We start from the raw sequence: 13,485 nt of genomic DNA on the forward strand, positions 1-13,485 counted from the left end.
AGAAGCGGGAATCGATAGCGATCGATAAAACGGCGCAGAGGCACGGCATGGCGGCGAAAACAGTTCGCAGAGAGAGAGACAAGACTAAGCCGGCCGATGCCAAGATGGCCGACCAGCGTGAGATCGGAGAGCTAGCTGTGGGATCCGCGTGGTTAGCAGAAATTACCGCGGAGGTAACTGCAGCGGTTGAGACAGCGCTGGACAAGAAGCTTCAACAACTTTACGATCGTACAGAGGAGGTTCATGAACGTATTGATAGCATGAGCTTAGAGTTGGATGAAGGCCTGCAGCGCATATCAGAGGTAGAGGAGAGCGTGGAGGCACAGAAGGAGTTAAACAAAGAACTGGAAAAGAAAGTGCAGGATCTGGAGGTTAAATTGGATGATTTGGAGAATCGTAGCAGGCGCAATAACCTGCGCCTGATTGGACTACCAGAGTCCTTATTGGATAGGGATCTGCCCAACTTCTTGGAAGGATGGCTGCCAAAGACTTTACATATAGAGGATAAAGTTCCACAATTCTGTGTGGAGCGGGCCCATCGGGTGGGGACCACGAGACAGTCAGGGAACAGACCAAGAGTGGTGATCCTAAAGACTCTTAATTTCAGGCATAAACAATACATATTGGATGCGCTTCGAGGTGGGCAAGCACTTACCTATGAAGGGAGAAAAATCCTTTGCTTCCAAGATTATTCACATCAGGTGCAATTGAAGAGGAAATCCTTCGCGCCATTATGTACGGAGTTATATAACAAGAAGATAAAATTTGCACTCCTATACCCTGCCAAGCTCAGACTCACCATAAATGGTGTAACTCAATTTTTTGAACAGGTGGAGGCAGCTAAAGAATATATACAACAACATGGAGAGCTTAAGTGAAGCAGAGGTAATGTGCAGGATGGAACAGTGGCTTAAAAGAGGACGCTGGAGATTATATTATAGCTTTATAGTGGAAAGCAGATTGGGAGAATATTGACCTGACCCTTTGGATTGAGAACATGACTGATGGACTCCTGATAGATTGGACTGATATATTTCGGGAGTGCGGGTGTTTTTGGAGTGCGCCCAAGACAGTATTCTGGATGTACCTAGCACGTCTCGACGCCATTTGACTGCAGGAGATGACGACATGGCAGAGCTAAATAAACTGCTTGGGGGCTCTTAGAAATGAAGTAGAAGCCAGAAGTCTACAGGGTCTGATTATATAAGAACTAAGTAACATTGTCCACCGGAGGAGCTACACAGGAATGGAAGTGTGAGATAACTAAGATATGATGCTAGAGATATAACACATAAAGTTTTGTATGTTGGGGAAGTTGGGGAAGCTGGGGGAAGAATTAGAAGGGAAGGGGGGAAGTGTGATAAGTTGGTGGGTGAGTGCAGGTGTTATAGCGTGACTAGTTCTGGGAACAGGAGGGCCAGGGGGGAAGGATAGGGGAATAGGGAATAGACAGGACACATATGGGAGGGAGGGGGGAGGGATTAGAGGGCGGGAAGTAGGGGAACGATTACCAAATAAAGATAGATGGAGATATGTGAGTGAGTGGAACGTTGAATGGCTGGGACACCATGTCTACCTGTCTTTAGATAAGAGGCATGAGCGGGGACATGTAAGAGATGATGGAGGTTGATGGGCCTTAAAGTATACTCCTGGAATGTGGGGGGAATATCCTCCCCCATTAAAAGAAAGAAAATCCTTCATAGTCTTAAAAAGAAAAGGGCGGATGTGGCGCTCCTTCAGGAGACACATTTATCAAAGCAGGAGCATGAGAAGTTGAGAACTTGGTGGGTGGGGACCATATTGGAGGCCCCGGCAGTAGGGAAAAAAGCGGGCGTTATTATTTTATTTCATAAAGCTCTACAGGTGGAGGTGGAACAGGTGTGTATTGATCCTGAAGGGAGGTATATAATAGCACAGGTAAAAGTGAATGGCAATATATGTCTCATTAGTAATATATATGCCCCCAATGTGTATTGTAAGAAATTTTACCATTTAATCATTAGTAAGATACAGCACTTCAACGTCAAAAATAAGATAATAGGAGGGGACTTTAATGTGGTGGCGGACACAATGTTGGATAGATCACATGGGACAGCAAGCACGATGATGGGGGCTGGTAAAGGCATAAAACTGCTATGTGAAACATTGGGAGTGGTTGATGTGTGGAGGGTATTGCATCCAAATACTAAAGACTATACACACTACTCAAGAGCCCATCACACTCAATCGAGGATTGATTATCTATTGATAGATGAAGAGAGCTTCACACACATAGCGGAGGCTGATATTGATCCTACGATTATATCAGATCATGCGGCTATATATATCAAATTTCAAGATAATACCTCACATAATAGACAGTATAGATGGGCATTTCCTATGGATCTATATAAGGATTCGGAGTTTTGGACTTATATTAGAGCAAAGTGGAAAGAATATTCATTACACAACGCACTTCACAGGCATACCCCGATATTGTTTTGGGAAGCGGGAAAGGCTGTCCTAAGGGGAGAGATAATAGTGTATAGCATCAGAAAAAAGAGACGAAGAGATAAAGAGATCATAAGATTAGGAGATAGCCTGATACGGTTGAGGAGAGCTTACGGACAGCAGTCCGCGGACCACCTTCGTGAGCAATTATTAGCCACGCAGACATCTCTGAATGAGCTATTACATCAGCGTGCTAATAAATCAGCAGAGTATTACAGATACCAATTGTATAAGTTTGGTAATAAGACAGGGAGGATGATGGCAGGATTAGTAAAAAGGGGGAAGGGACAGAGGAGAGTGTTAGCCATTCGGACACAGGAAGGGGGATTGGTGCATACTGATGCAGAGATACTAGATGTATTTCATGACTATTATGCTAAGTTGTACACTAAGAATGAAATGGAGGATTTGGATCCAGATATGTATCTTGAGAATGTTAAATTGCCGAAGATAACAGTGCAGCAGCAAGAAGAGCTAAACAAGCCAATAGAAGTAGAAGAGGTCCTGAGAGAAATTAGAGGCAGTGCATTACATAAAGCCGCGGGGCCAGATGGGTTTAGGGCAGAACTGTATAAGATCCTAATGCAAGATATAGGAGAACCACTGGCAGATGCCTTTAACAAGTCGGTGGAATTGGGGGAACTACCGCAATCCTTATGTCTAGCGGATATTATGGTTTTTTTGAAACCAGGAAGAAATGTGATCTTACCAGAATCCTATAGGCCTATATCACTTATTAGCTATGAAGCTAAACTATTGGCTCAGATCTTGGCTGCTAGACTGGCAACAGTGCTGACACATATAGTGGCGCCCCCGCAGGTGGGATTTATACAGGGAAGACAGAGTGGGAAGAATATTAGGTTGATATTGGCCACGATGGAGAGAGTGCGAAGAGAAGGAGGGGAATCCCTCTTGATCAGCTTCGACGCCGAAAAGGCGTTCGATCGGGTTGAATGGGAGTTTTTATTCGCATCGCTCAAGGCATATGGCTTTGAGGGATTTTTTACACAAGCGATATCCATTCTGTATAAGAACCCGACAGCAAGGGTGTTGGTTAATGGTACTTATTCACGATGTTTCCCAATAAATCAGGGAACTAGACAGGGTTGTCCTCTGTCCCCTTTATTATTTGCCATTACTTTGGATCCCCTGATTAGAGAAATTCTGGGAAATGTGGAGATAGAGGGGATTAAATTGGGACACCAAGAATTTAAAGTTTCGGCGTTTGCTGATGACATTTTAGTCCATTTGGCAAGACCGGAAGAAACGTTGCCGGTGTTGATGGAAGTATTTGCAGAATACGGGGCTTTTTCGGGCTTTAGTTTAAATTTTCAAAAATCAGAAGGACTACCCACTAGCAGCATGGTAAGGGAGAGGTGGAAGGGATCATTTCCATTGAAGTGGGCGGATCAGGAATTTAAATACCTGGGTATAAAATTAACGGGGGACTTGAGAAGATTATATAGAAGAAACGTTGATGAGTTATTAAACTATACAAAGAATCAATTGGATCTATGGGAGGGACTGCCGTTAACATTGAGTGGCCGAATTGGTATGTATGCCATGATGTTGTTCCCGAGATGGCTATATGTCTTAAGACAGCTGCCAATATTGCTACAGATCAAGGATGTAAAGAAACTTAGGAGAATGGTGACTAGATTTTGCTGGGGTGGAAAGAAGGCCAAAGTTAAACTGGAATATATGTATGGGAGTAGGAAAGAGGGAGGCCTAGGGATGCCTGATATCCAACAATATAATTGGGCATGTTTGACCAGACATTTAGCGGATTGGATATTAGATTCAGAGGAACATACGGCATGGAGTACGGAGTGTGTGCTGTTTGAGCCTTATCACCCCTACTATTTGATGCATGTTCAAGGAAAGTGGCTACCTAAGGGATGGAGTCAGCATCTCTTGTTACATCCAATGCGACGGGTATGGCGATATATTTTAAAGGGATTAAATAAGAATCCACATTACACAGATCTGCTTCCTCTGGTGGGGAATAGTGCCTTTGATCCTGGGAATACACAACTGAGATTCAGAAAATGGGCACGGGAAGGGATAGTATTAGTGGCCGATGTTCTGCAGGACTCGGGGAAGATTATATCTAGAGAGGCCTTAGAGAATATAGTGGGAGCTGAGAATGTGACATGGTATGATTATTATCAATTACATAGTTATATTAAGCAGCTAAATTCTGCTGGATGCGAGAGAGGGATGTATGACCTATTGGTGAATTTATTTCTGCCACAAGGTAGAGAACAGACCTCAATCTCAATACTTTATAAACAGCTGAGAATGATTTTCCCGCCCCGTGGATATGAGGAGGTTGCCCGGAGGTGGTCTGCGGATATGAGAGTGGAGGTTCGAAGCGGAGATATAGCCCAGGCCCTGAAGGAGATAGTATATAAAGTGACCAGTGCACGACATAGGGAGATTCAATTTAGAATTATTATGAGAGCATATTTCTCCCCTGTACAGGCCTATCATGCTGGTAGACTTACAACACCACAGTGCAGCAAGTGTAACTTTCAGAGAGCATCACTTTATCATATGCTGTGGGAGTGTCCGGACATTAAGGAATTCTGGGATAATATTAGGAAATTTTGTGAGACTTTAATTCACAAGACAATTAGATGGGCACCTAAAAATCTAATATTGGGTCCAGGGGGGAGAGGGTTAAATCTGAAACATACAGAAGGCATATTTATGTATAAGGCTATAATTATAGGGAAGCAATGTATTATGCAATTTTGGACCCAGGAAAGTGGACCCTCTTTCTGGCAGTGGAGGAATTCGCTTCATGCCTTGGTGCTGTTGGAGGCGCGTGAGGTGCATCGAAGCCCTAGGAGTAAACAACGATTCTGGGAGATTTGGGAGCCATATGTGCAGGCCCTGTCAGGTAGAGCCCGCAGCTTACTAGTAAACTCACTCGCATTGTAGCTTGGGATAGGGAAGAAGTCTGGGTAGAGTAGGTTGGAGTGGGAGGGAGGGGGGTGGGTGAGGTGATGGGAGGAATAGGGAGGAGGGAGGGAAAGGGGGGGATGTGTGCTGGGCCTATGCTGCAATTGATGAAACTGAGACCAGATAAAGGAATGTGATTTCTGAAGGAAGGGGGTTACATGCAATGAGGGGGGAAAGAGTGTATTATCGTATAGTTATGTAACTATTGGTATGAATGGAGGATTCTGAGAGTGATGTCCTGGGAGTATTATGGGGTGGCAATGGAACAGCTTGGTAAGCGGAGCCTGGACATGCAAGATGCAGATCAATTTAATTTATAACCAGTAAAGCATGTTGGAGATACTGACATAATGCAGGACTGCTGTGATTCTCCTGCTAAGGAGTGATGACGTGCTGGCTAACGGAGGTTGATATAATAGAGTAATGGAATGAAGCTAAGTACACAGAATGACATCAGTGATTTATATTTATTTTTAAAATTTTATTACATTATGAATAAAACCAAGCACACAGAATGATATCAGGGATTTACATTTATTGTTAACAAATTTCATTGCATAATGCTCTGATCACTAGTGGATATATTTCAGAAATCGCAGACAGAGATGTTGATAATAGCTATTATGACATTAGTGCTTGCATAAGCCAGGGTTAATTAATACAGTAATTAGAGGAGGGAGGGGGGAGGGGGGGAGGGAAGGTGGGGGGGGGGGAGAAAAAGAAAATTGATGATAGCGGTTTTGCTGTATTAGCGCAGGATGGCAATGTTAAATGCCTGAGTTGTTATGTTTAATATGGAATTGTTTGGGAGACGCATTCATCAATAAAAAATTATTAAACCTTAAAAATGAGGAAAATGGTTAAAAAGAAACTAAAAGGATCAGCTGCAAAGATTAGGACATTAAATAAGGCATGGACGTTATTAAAAAATAACATCTTGGAAGCCCAGTCCAGATGCATTCCACGTATTTGCAAAGGTGGAAAGAAGAGAAAACATCAGCCAGCATGGTTAAAAGGTGAAGTAAAAGAGCCCATTACAGCCAAAAGATTGTCCTTCAAAGAATCAAGAAAATAAGAAGCAACATAAGCACTGGCAAGTCAGATGCAAAGCATTAATAAAGAAGGCTAAAAGAGAATATGAAACTTGTCACAGAGGCTAAAACTCACAGTAACAACTTTTTCAGGTACATCAGAAGCAGAAAGCCTGTGAGGAAATCCGTGGGACTTTTAGATCACGAAGGAGCAAAAGAGGCGCTCAGGGAGGACAAGGCCATAGCAGAGAAACTGAATGAATTCTTTGCTTCTGTCTTTAGGGAAGAAGATGCAAGAGATCTGCCTGTACTGGAAATGGTTTTCAAGGGTGATGATGCGGAGGAACTGAAAGAAATCTCGGTGAACCTAAAAGATGAGTAAAACACCTGTACTGGATGGCATACAGCCAAGGGTACCCAAAGAACTCAAGCATGAAATTGATGCTCTGTTGTTAGTAATTTGTAACCTGTCGTTAAAATCGTCCCTAGTACCTGAAGATTGGAGGGTGGTCAATGTAACGCCGATATTTAAAAAAGGTTCCAGAGGAGATCCGGGAAATTATAGACCGGTGAGTCTGATGTCGGTGCCGGGCAAAATGGTAGAGACTATTATCAAGAACAAAATTACAGAGCACATTCAAAAGCATGGACTAATGGGACAAAGTCAACATGGACTTAGTGAAAGGAAGTCTTGCCTCACCAATCTGCTGCATTTTTTTGAAGGGGTAAACAAACGTGGACAAAGGTGAGCCGGTTGATATTGTGTATCCCCTCTGGGACCTCTCGTTGTTCTTTTCCCTTCCCTAGTGTATGAGTGGGTTCCAGTTCACGCTTGGACTCTGTATGAGTGGGTTCCCATTCGACCTTCTGGTTCACGTGAGTGGTCTATTTCCCTTTTCTTGTGGTGCTTGATTTCCCTCCAGTGTACAACCCTTTCTGCCCAGAGGCAATGATGAGTGTGACTTTGAGATCCTGGCCCCTTTGAGAGCTGATTTGATCACCGTGGAATGGTGAGGAAGCTGTTGCTTCTCAAATTTAGAAGCTCATGAATTCTGTACATAGAGTCAACCTTCTTGTTTTGCGGAGACATGGGACGGGGAGGGGGAATCCAACATTCTCATTTGCATGTCCTTGAGGATTCTGTAGATGGGCACCATTACAGCTTCCTTGGGAATTGGAAGATGCCCAATAATTCTACCCTGTGGTTCCTCTTCTGTCTCTGATCTCTGACTTAAATTTAGCCATTTCACTGAAGAAGTCAATGAAGATGAGTTCCTCATTTGGAAACGTTCTTCTTTCAGGTGGGGGACATGAATTTGACAGCAAGCCAGTCGAACCCTCCTCGTCAGAGAATCTGTCTAGTTCACAGAATCCTAGGAGTGATCTGTCTTAGGTCCTGAGCTATACTCGAGGTCAGTCTGTTCTTTACCTGTCTTCATCTCCGTTCATTGATGCGAATAGGCCTCAAATGAGAATGCTGAGATCCCCAATAATTTCTGATATCCGCTAAGTTTACTCCTCCTTAGTGACTGGAGATGGACAATTGTGCAGCAGGTGGGTCTGGAGGAATGGCTGGATTTCCTGATGCATTGACAACAATTTATTTGAGTTCGATATACTGCACAATTTATATTGCTGTGCAGTTTACAATAATAATATAAACATATTGGAAAAGGAAAAGAACTATAAAATTAATGCAGGAGTGGAGATGTAGCCTAATGATGACAGCAGCAAGCTGAGAACCAGAGAAGCCTGGTTCAAATCCCACTGTGGCTGCTTATAAGCTTGGGCATGTCACTTAACCCAGCATTACTTCAGGCACAAACTTAGATTATAAGCCCTCTGGAGACAGGAATGTAACTTGCCCTGAGCTTCAATTGAAAAAAAGTGTGAGCTGAATTCAAAATCTCTTCCACTTTTCCAATGTTGAAGATACAGCATTGCACTGAGGTAAGAATCATTCCAGCTACTCACCGAATTTCCTCATGAGCTGCTCTGTGAATGCTGTAGGTCAAAGGTTAGCCTCTCTCCTTTTAGTGCACGTTCTATTTTTTGGTTCAGCGCTACCTTTTCATTATATTTCATCCAGTTTTCATTTCCCAGACAGTAGCCACCGTCATCTTTAATTCAGACAGCGTTCGCTTTCGTTTTTTTGAGACTTGCGCATTACAATACATTTATTCGCCTTTTTATCTTCACCTTTTATTTTTGCATCATTTTTAGCACCATCACGACCCTCTGCAAATTAATTTTCGCATTTCAGTATGTTACGTCATCCATTTCTTTCCTTTTTTTAAGTTTGGTTCCTTTGCAAACGTCATTTCTGTTCCAGCGTTTTCTCTTTACCACACTTTTTTCAGTACATCATTTTATTCACATTTTTAATGCTCTATTTTGGTTCTTTTTGACATTATTTATTTTTTATTCTTTCATTTTTTCCTCAGTATCAACGGCACACAGTAGTGTGTGTCACTTCCGGTACAGAGTCATTGGCTTCCGTGTATTTCGGCTTTTTTTGTTTTTGGCACCTTTTTCTGCTTATAACGCTGGCTTTTTTTCAATGAACCTTTTTTCGAACTGCATTACGAACAGCACACGCAGCGCATCTGACGGCAACTTTTTCCCAAACACAGTCTTTTTAAAGGTTAGTATTGCAACTTCCTAAAGACCAACATTGCAATTGCTTCTACCACTTAACCCTTTCATGTTTTATTTCTCTGCACCCTTTACTTTAGTTGCTTATAAGTGTTTAATTTCTTTTTTCCATCTTTGTTTTTTTCATTGCTTCATGTTCACTTTCATTTATGTATCATCATATGACTGTATGCGAAGCTCTGTGCCATCCTAGTCTAACCATTGTCCCTGTTCCCTTACATTTCTGGCAACGTTTGAGTGCCCTGGTTCTCAACCCTTTGCATTCCCTGTTTTTTAAGCACATTCAGTTGTGTACATAATTCTTTATTTATTTTTTTCAACAGACTACAACGTTACGTCTGAACGATTATTTTCAACGTTATTTTGTAATATTTTGTCCCAGAGGTTAGTGTCTCTTAATAATATCATACAACTTTTATATCAAATTACCAGGTGTCATTCATTTTTATATTTCATGTTCCATATCTTCTGACAGTTAATTGTAAAACTTTAATAGGTCCATTGCTACGCAGTATAGCGCTAAGCAGTTTAGCTTTAAATGGAAATTTGGAGTTTTTGATCTGTAATTTCTATTATTTTTATTGTCTGATGCCACCCTCATCTTAGATATCTAAATTTGCCATTTTCTACATAATTTTACCCACCAACTTTGTATCTTGTCGCTCAAGTGACATCATATCATATGTATTTTATATCAAATAGTTTTAATATGTATGTTATTCTCATGCGGCATATACAATGACACCTACGTTTTTATGTTAAGATGTCAAGACTTTTCAATTTATTCGTTTTTCTAATTAACACACGTTTGCTTTATATTTATTTGCTATTCTTCGCTCAATTTTATGTGCGTTTTTGCATGGTGTTTTTTGCTTTAACACATCTATTACATTGCTATTTTACATATAGTACGTTTTTGTGATTGTGTATTTGTGTGCATTTTTTAAAAATTTATTTGAATAGATCTATATATATAAATTTTATAATTTATAAGTTTATTTAATTTACAAATCTATTGTTTTATATATATATTTTTTTTTTTGCGTGTATTATATTTTGTTGTTTCCATTTCTTTATATAAATGTATGTTTTTATAGACTCCTGATGCAGGCCTGACGGCCGAAACACGACGTTGTGTCAAGTCTTCAAATTTATCAATAAAATTGTTTATTATTCAAATTCCTCCAGTTTCTGGCATCCTTGGTCGCTCTCCCACTTTTTCTGTAACACTGTAGAATAGGAAGGCCATTTCCTCCTGAGCCATCTGAGGAGTATTGAAGGCTTGGTCACGGGTTCCTGGACACTCCTATGTCTCCTTTGGTATAGAGGAGGATGAAAAGCCTTCATTATGGGGATGCTTTGAGAACACCAGTGACCTCGGGGCTTGGATGCTTTTTGACATTGTGCTCTAATGAAGTGTGATGTTGACGCACCCTGGCTTCCATCCATCGCTGAACATTACAAGTCTCCATATTGATATAGATGGGGACAAATGATTCAGTTTCTTAATGAAGGAGTTTGAAGAAGATCTGCTCCTGATAGTCTCTACTGATGTTCAATGTTGAAAGTGATCAGTGCACTCTTGATGCTGATGCATCTCCAATGTCCAATTCAGCTCCTAAACTCATGGAGACCGATTCCTCTAATGCTGTCTATAGACCAGACTTAAAGGTGCCAAATATTCGTTCATGCTGTTTCTATTGATCATGACCACCTTGCTGACATCCATGACCTCAAATAATAATGAAGGCAGGGCCGGTCTTAAGGGGAGGCGACCGAGGCGGCTGCATAGGGCCCCGCCTCAGTCAGCCCCCTCCGCTCCCGATTCCTGGCGCTATTTCAATTTACCTTCCTTTTAAATTTACCTCTGTCCGGCAGCGCAGCGTCAGTGAAGGAGGCGGCGCTACTGGCGCTATTTCAATTTACCTTCCTTTTAAATTTACCTCTGTCCGGCAGCGCAGCGTCAGTGAAGGAGGCGGCGCTACCGAGTCCCAACGTCTCTAGCCTTCCCCCTTCCCTTCGCTCAGTGTTCCGCCTTCTTCTGACATCAAGGAAATGACGTCAGAAGAAGGCGGGCCCCTGAGTGAAGGGAAGGTTAGAGACGTCGGGACTCGGAAGCTCCGCCTCCTTCACTGACGCTGCGCTGTCGGACGGAGGTAAATTTAAAAGAAACAAAAAAGGAAAGGGATCTAGGGGGGGAGAAGAGGGCGGGCGGGCAGTTGGGACATGGAAGCGGGAGGGCAGGAGAGAGAGGAGCATGGATGGGAGGGCAGGGTTCATGGAAGGGAGAGAGAGGAATTGCTGGATAGGGATGAATGGAGGGGGCGGGGTACAGATGGGCATGGATGGATATGGATGGGACTGTGCAGGGCTCAGGGAGAGAGGGAAATTGCTGGATAGGGATGAATGGAGGGGGCAGGGGACAGATGAGCATGGATAGATGGGAGGGTAGGACTCAGGAGAGAGGGGCATTGCTGGATAGGGATGAATAGAGGGGGTCTGGGCCAGATGGGCATGGATGGATATGGATGGGACTGGACAGGGCCCAGGGAGAGAGGATTAATTGCTGGATATGGAGGGGAGGGAGGAGAATTGCTGGATATGGACAGATGGAGGAGGGAAGGGGAGAGAGGAACAAGGATGGACATGGATGGGAGGGCAGGGCCCAGGGAGAGAGTTTTTACAGATGGTAGACAGAACACATAAGGACACAGGAGGATGGTGGACATGGTGAGAGAAAAAATATCAAATGGAAAGAAGACACTGCATAAAGCAGAAGACACCGGGACCAAAGCGAATAGAAAAACTAAATGATCAGACAACAAAGGTAGAAAAAAGTATTTTATTCAGAATTTATTAATTGGAATATGTCAGATTTTGGAAATGTGCATCTGTGGTATTTTGCATGTAAGTTTCAATTTTTCTAGTATTGCTGCATGCTGAGTCTGACTTCTTGAGGTAACTTTCCAGTTCAGTAGTAAATTTAAAACGAATCAGAGAAAATGTTTCTTCACTCAACGTCTAATTAAACTCTGGAATTCGTTGCCAAGAGAATGTGGTAAAGGCGGTTAGCTTAGCGGAGTTTAAAAAAGGTTTGGATGGCTTCCTAAAGGAAAAGTCCATAGACCGTTACTTCTGGGATAAGCAGTATAAAATGTTTTGTACTTTTTTGGGATCTTGCCAGGTATTTGTGACCTGGATTGGCCATTGTTGGAAACAGGATGCTGGGCTTGATGGACCTTTGGTCTTTCCCAGTATGGCAATACTTATGTACTTATGTAATGCATGTAAGTGCTATTATAACATACATATGCACTTGACACCTAACATTAGGTACCAAGCTAGAAAACTGCCCTTATAGTGTATTCTCCTGGATAATGTAATCTGAACTCCTGTAACTTTGGAAATGGATAAAATGTGAAACAAAAGAAAGAAAATACTTCAAGACTGGATGTATTTGTGGTACTGTTGACACTGTTGTTACAGTGCATTATACTGAGTATCTCTCTTTCAACCTATAAAAATTTTTATGGAGGTTTTCAGCTTTTGTTTGGTCCTGGTGTTTTTGACAGGGGAGTTATTTGATGACTCAGGACTTTTGAAAGCAGTGTTTATCTTTTTAAAAAGACAAATTTAGGCATATTTTCAAAGCACTTAGCCTTCCAAAGTTCCAAAGGAAAGCTATGGAACTTTGGAAGGCTAAGTGCTTTGAAAATATGCCTCAAAGTATTCCTAAGATGTTGGTTAAAAAAGCTCTTTTACCTCGAAGGGAATGTCTACAAGTCCAAACTGTTCATTGAATTCTGGAGAAGAACCAGTCAGAAGCCCAACAATGGCTAGCCCAGATAAGATGATACTCCACAGAAGGGGCTTGTTCTCTCGCAGGCTTTCCATAAACGGATGGCCCTGGAAGAAGATGCAAGTCAATAGTGATTTTGTTTCTTAAAAAATATTTTATTCACTAACAAGTAGCAAACTATACTGTGAACATCCTGGGAGATGATATGAGAACATATTATGTCATTAGAAAAATCAATGGTTTGCCATATCTTGAATAATGTATTCACATCTGGTCACCCTAACATTACAACATACCTTGAAAAGGCACACAGAGGAACAAAGATGCATGGAAATATGGAAAACTTCCATATGATGTGAGCAACAAATGAGTAAAACACTTCAGCATATAAAAGAGAAGACTGAAAGGAGATATGCTAGAGTTATGTAAAACTGTTAAGGATGTGGACATGTAGGGGATAGTTATTCACTATGTTGCTTAAGATAAAAACTAGCCACAGGGACCTGGGCTGTCATGTGTTTGGTCAGAAGCCTCACTATATTT

The 13,485-nt window shown here is 42.0% G+C and overlaps 1 protein-coding gene across 1 annotated transcript in view; it reads right to left on the reverse strand.

Annotated features, from left to right (window-relative positions):
- The window catches only part of ATP13A1 (ATPase 13A1), a 343,318-nt gene that overhangs the window by 7,620 nt on the left and 322,213 nt on the right, over window positions 1–13,485 (reverse strand). Inside the window, exon 25 of the mRNA XM_030197562.1 lies at window positions 12,906–13,049. Within this exon, the coding sequence (XP_030053422.1) occupies window positions 12,906–13,049 (144 nt within the window). The remainder of the gene's footprint in view (window positions 1–12,905; window positions 13,050–13,485) is intronic.

Source organism: Microcaecilia unicolor, chromosome 3, assembly GCF_901765095.1.
Source record: "Microcaecilia unicolor chromosome 3, aMicUni1.1, whole genome shotgun sequence".
Classification (NCBI taxonomy): Eukaryota; Metazoa; Chordata; class Amphibia; order Gymnophiona; family Siphonopidae; genus Microcaecilia; species Microcaecilia unicolor.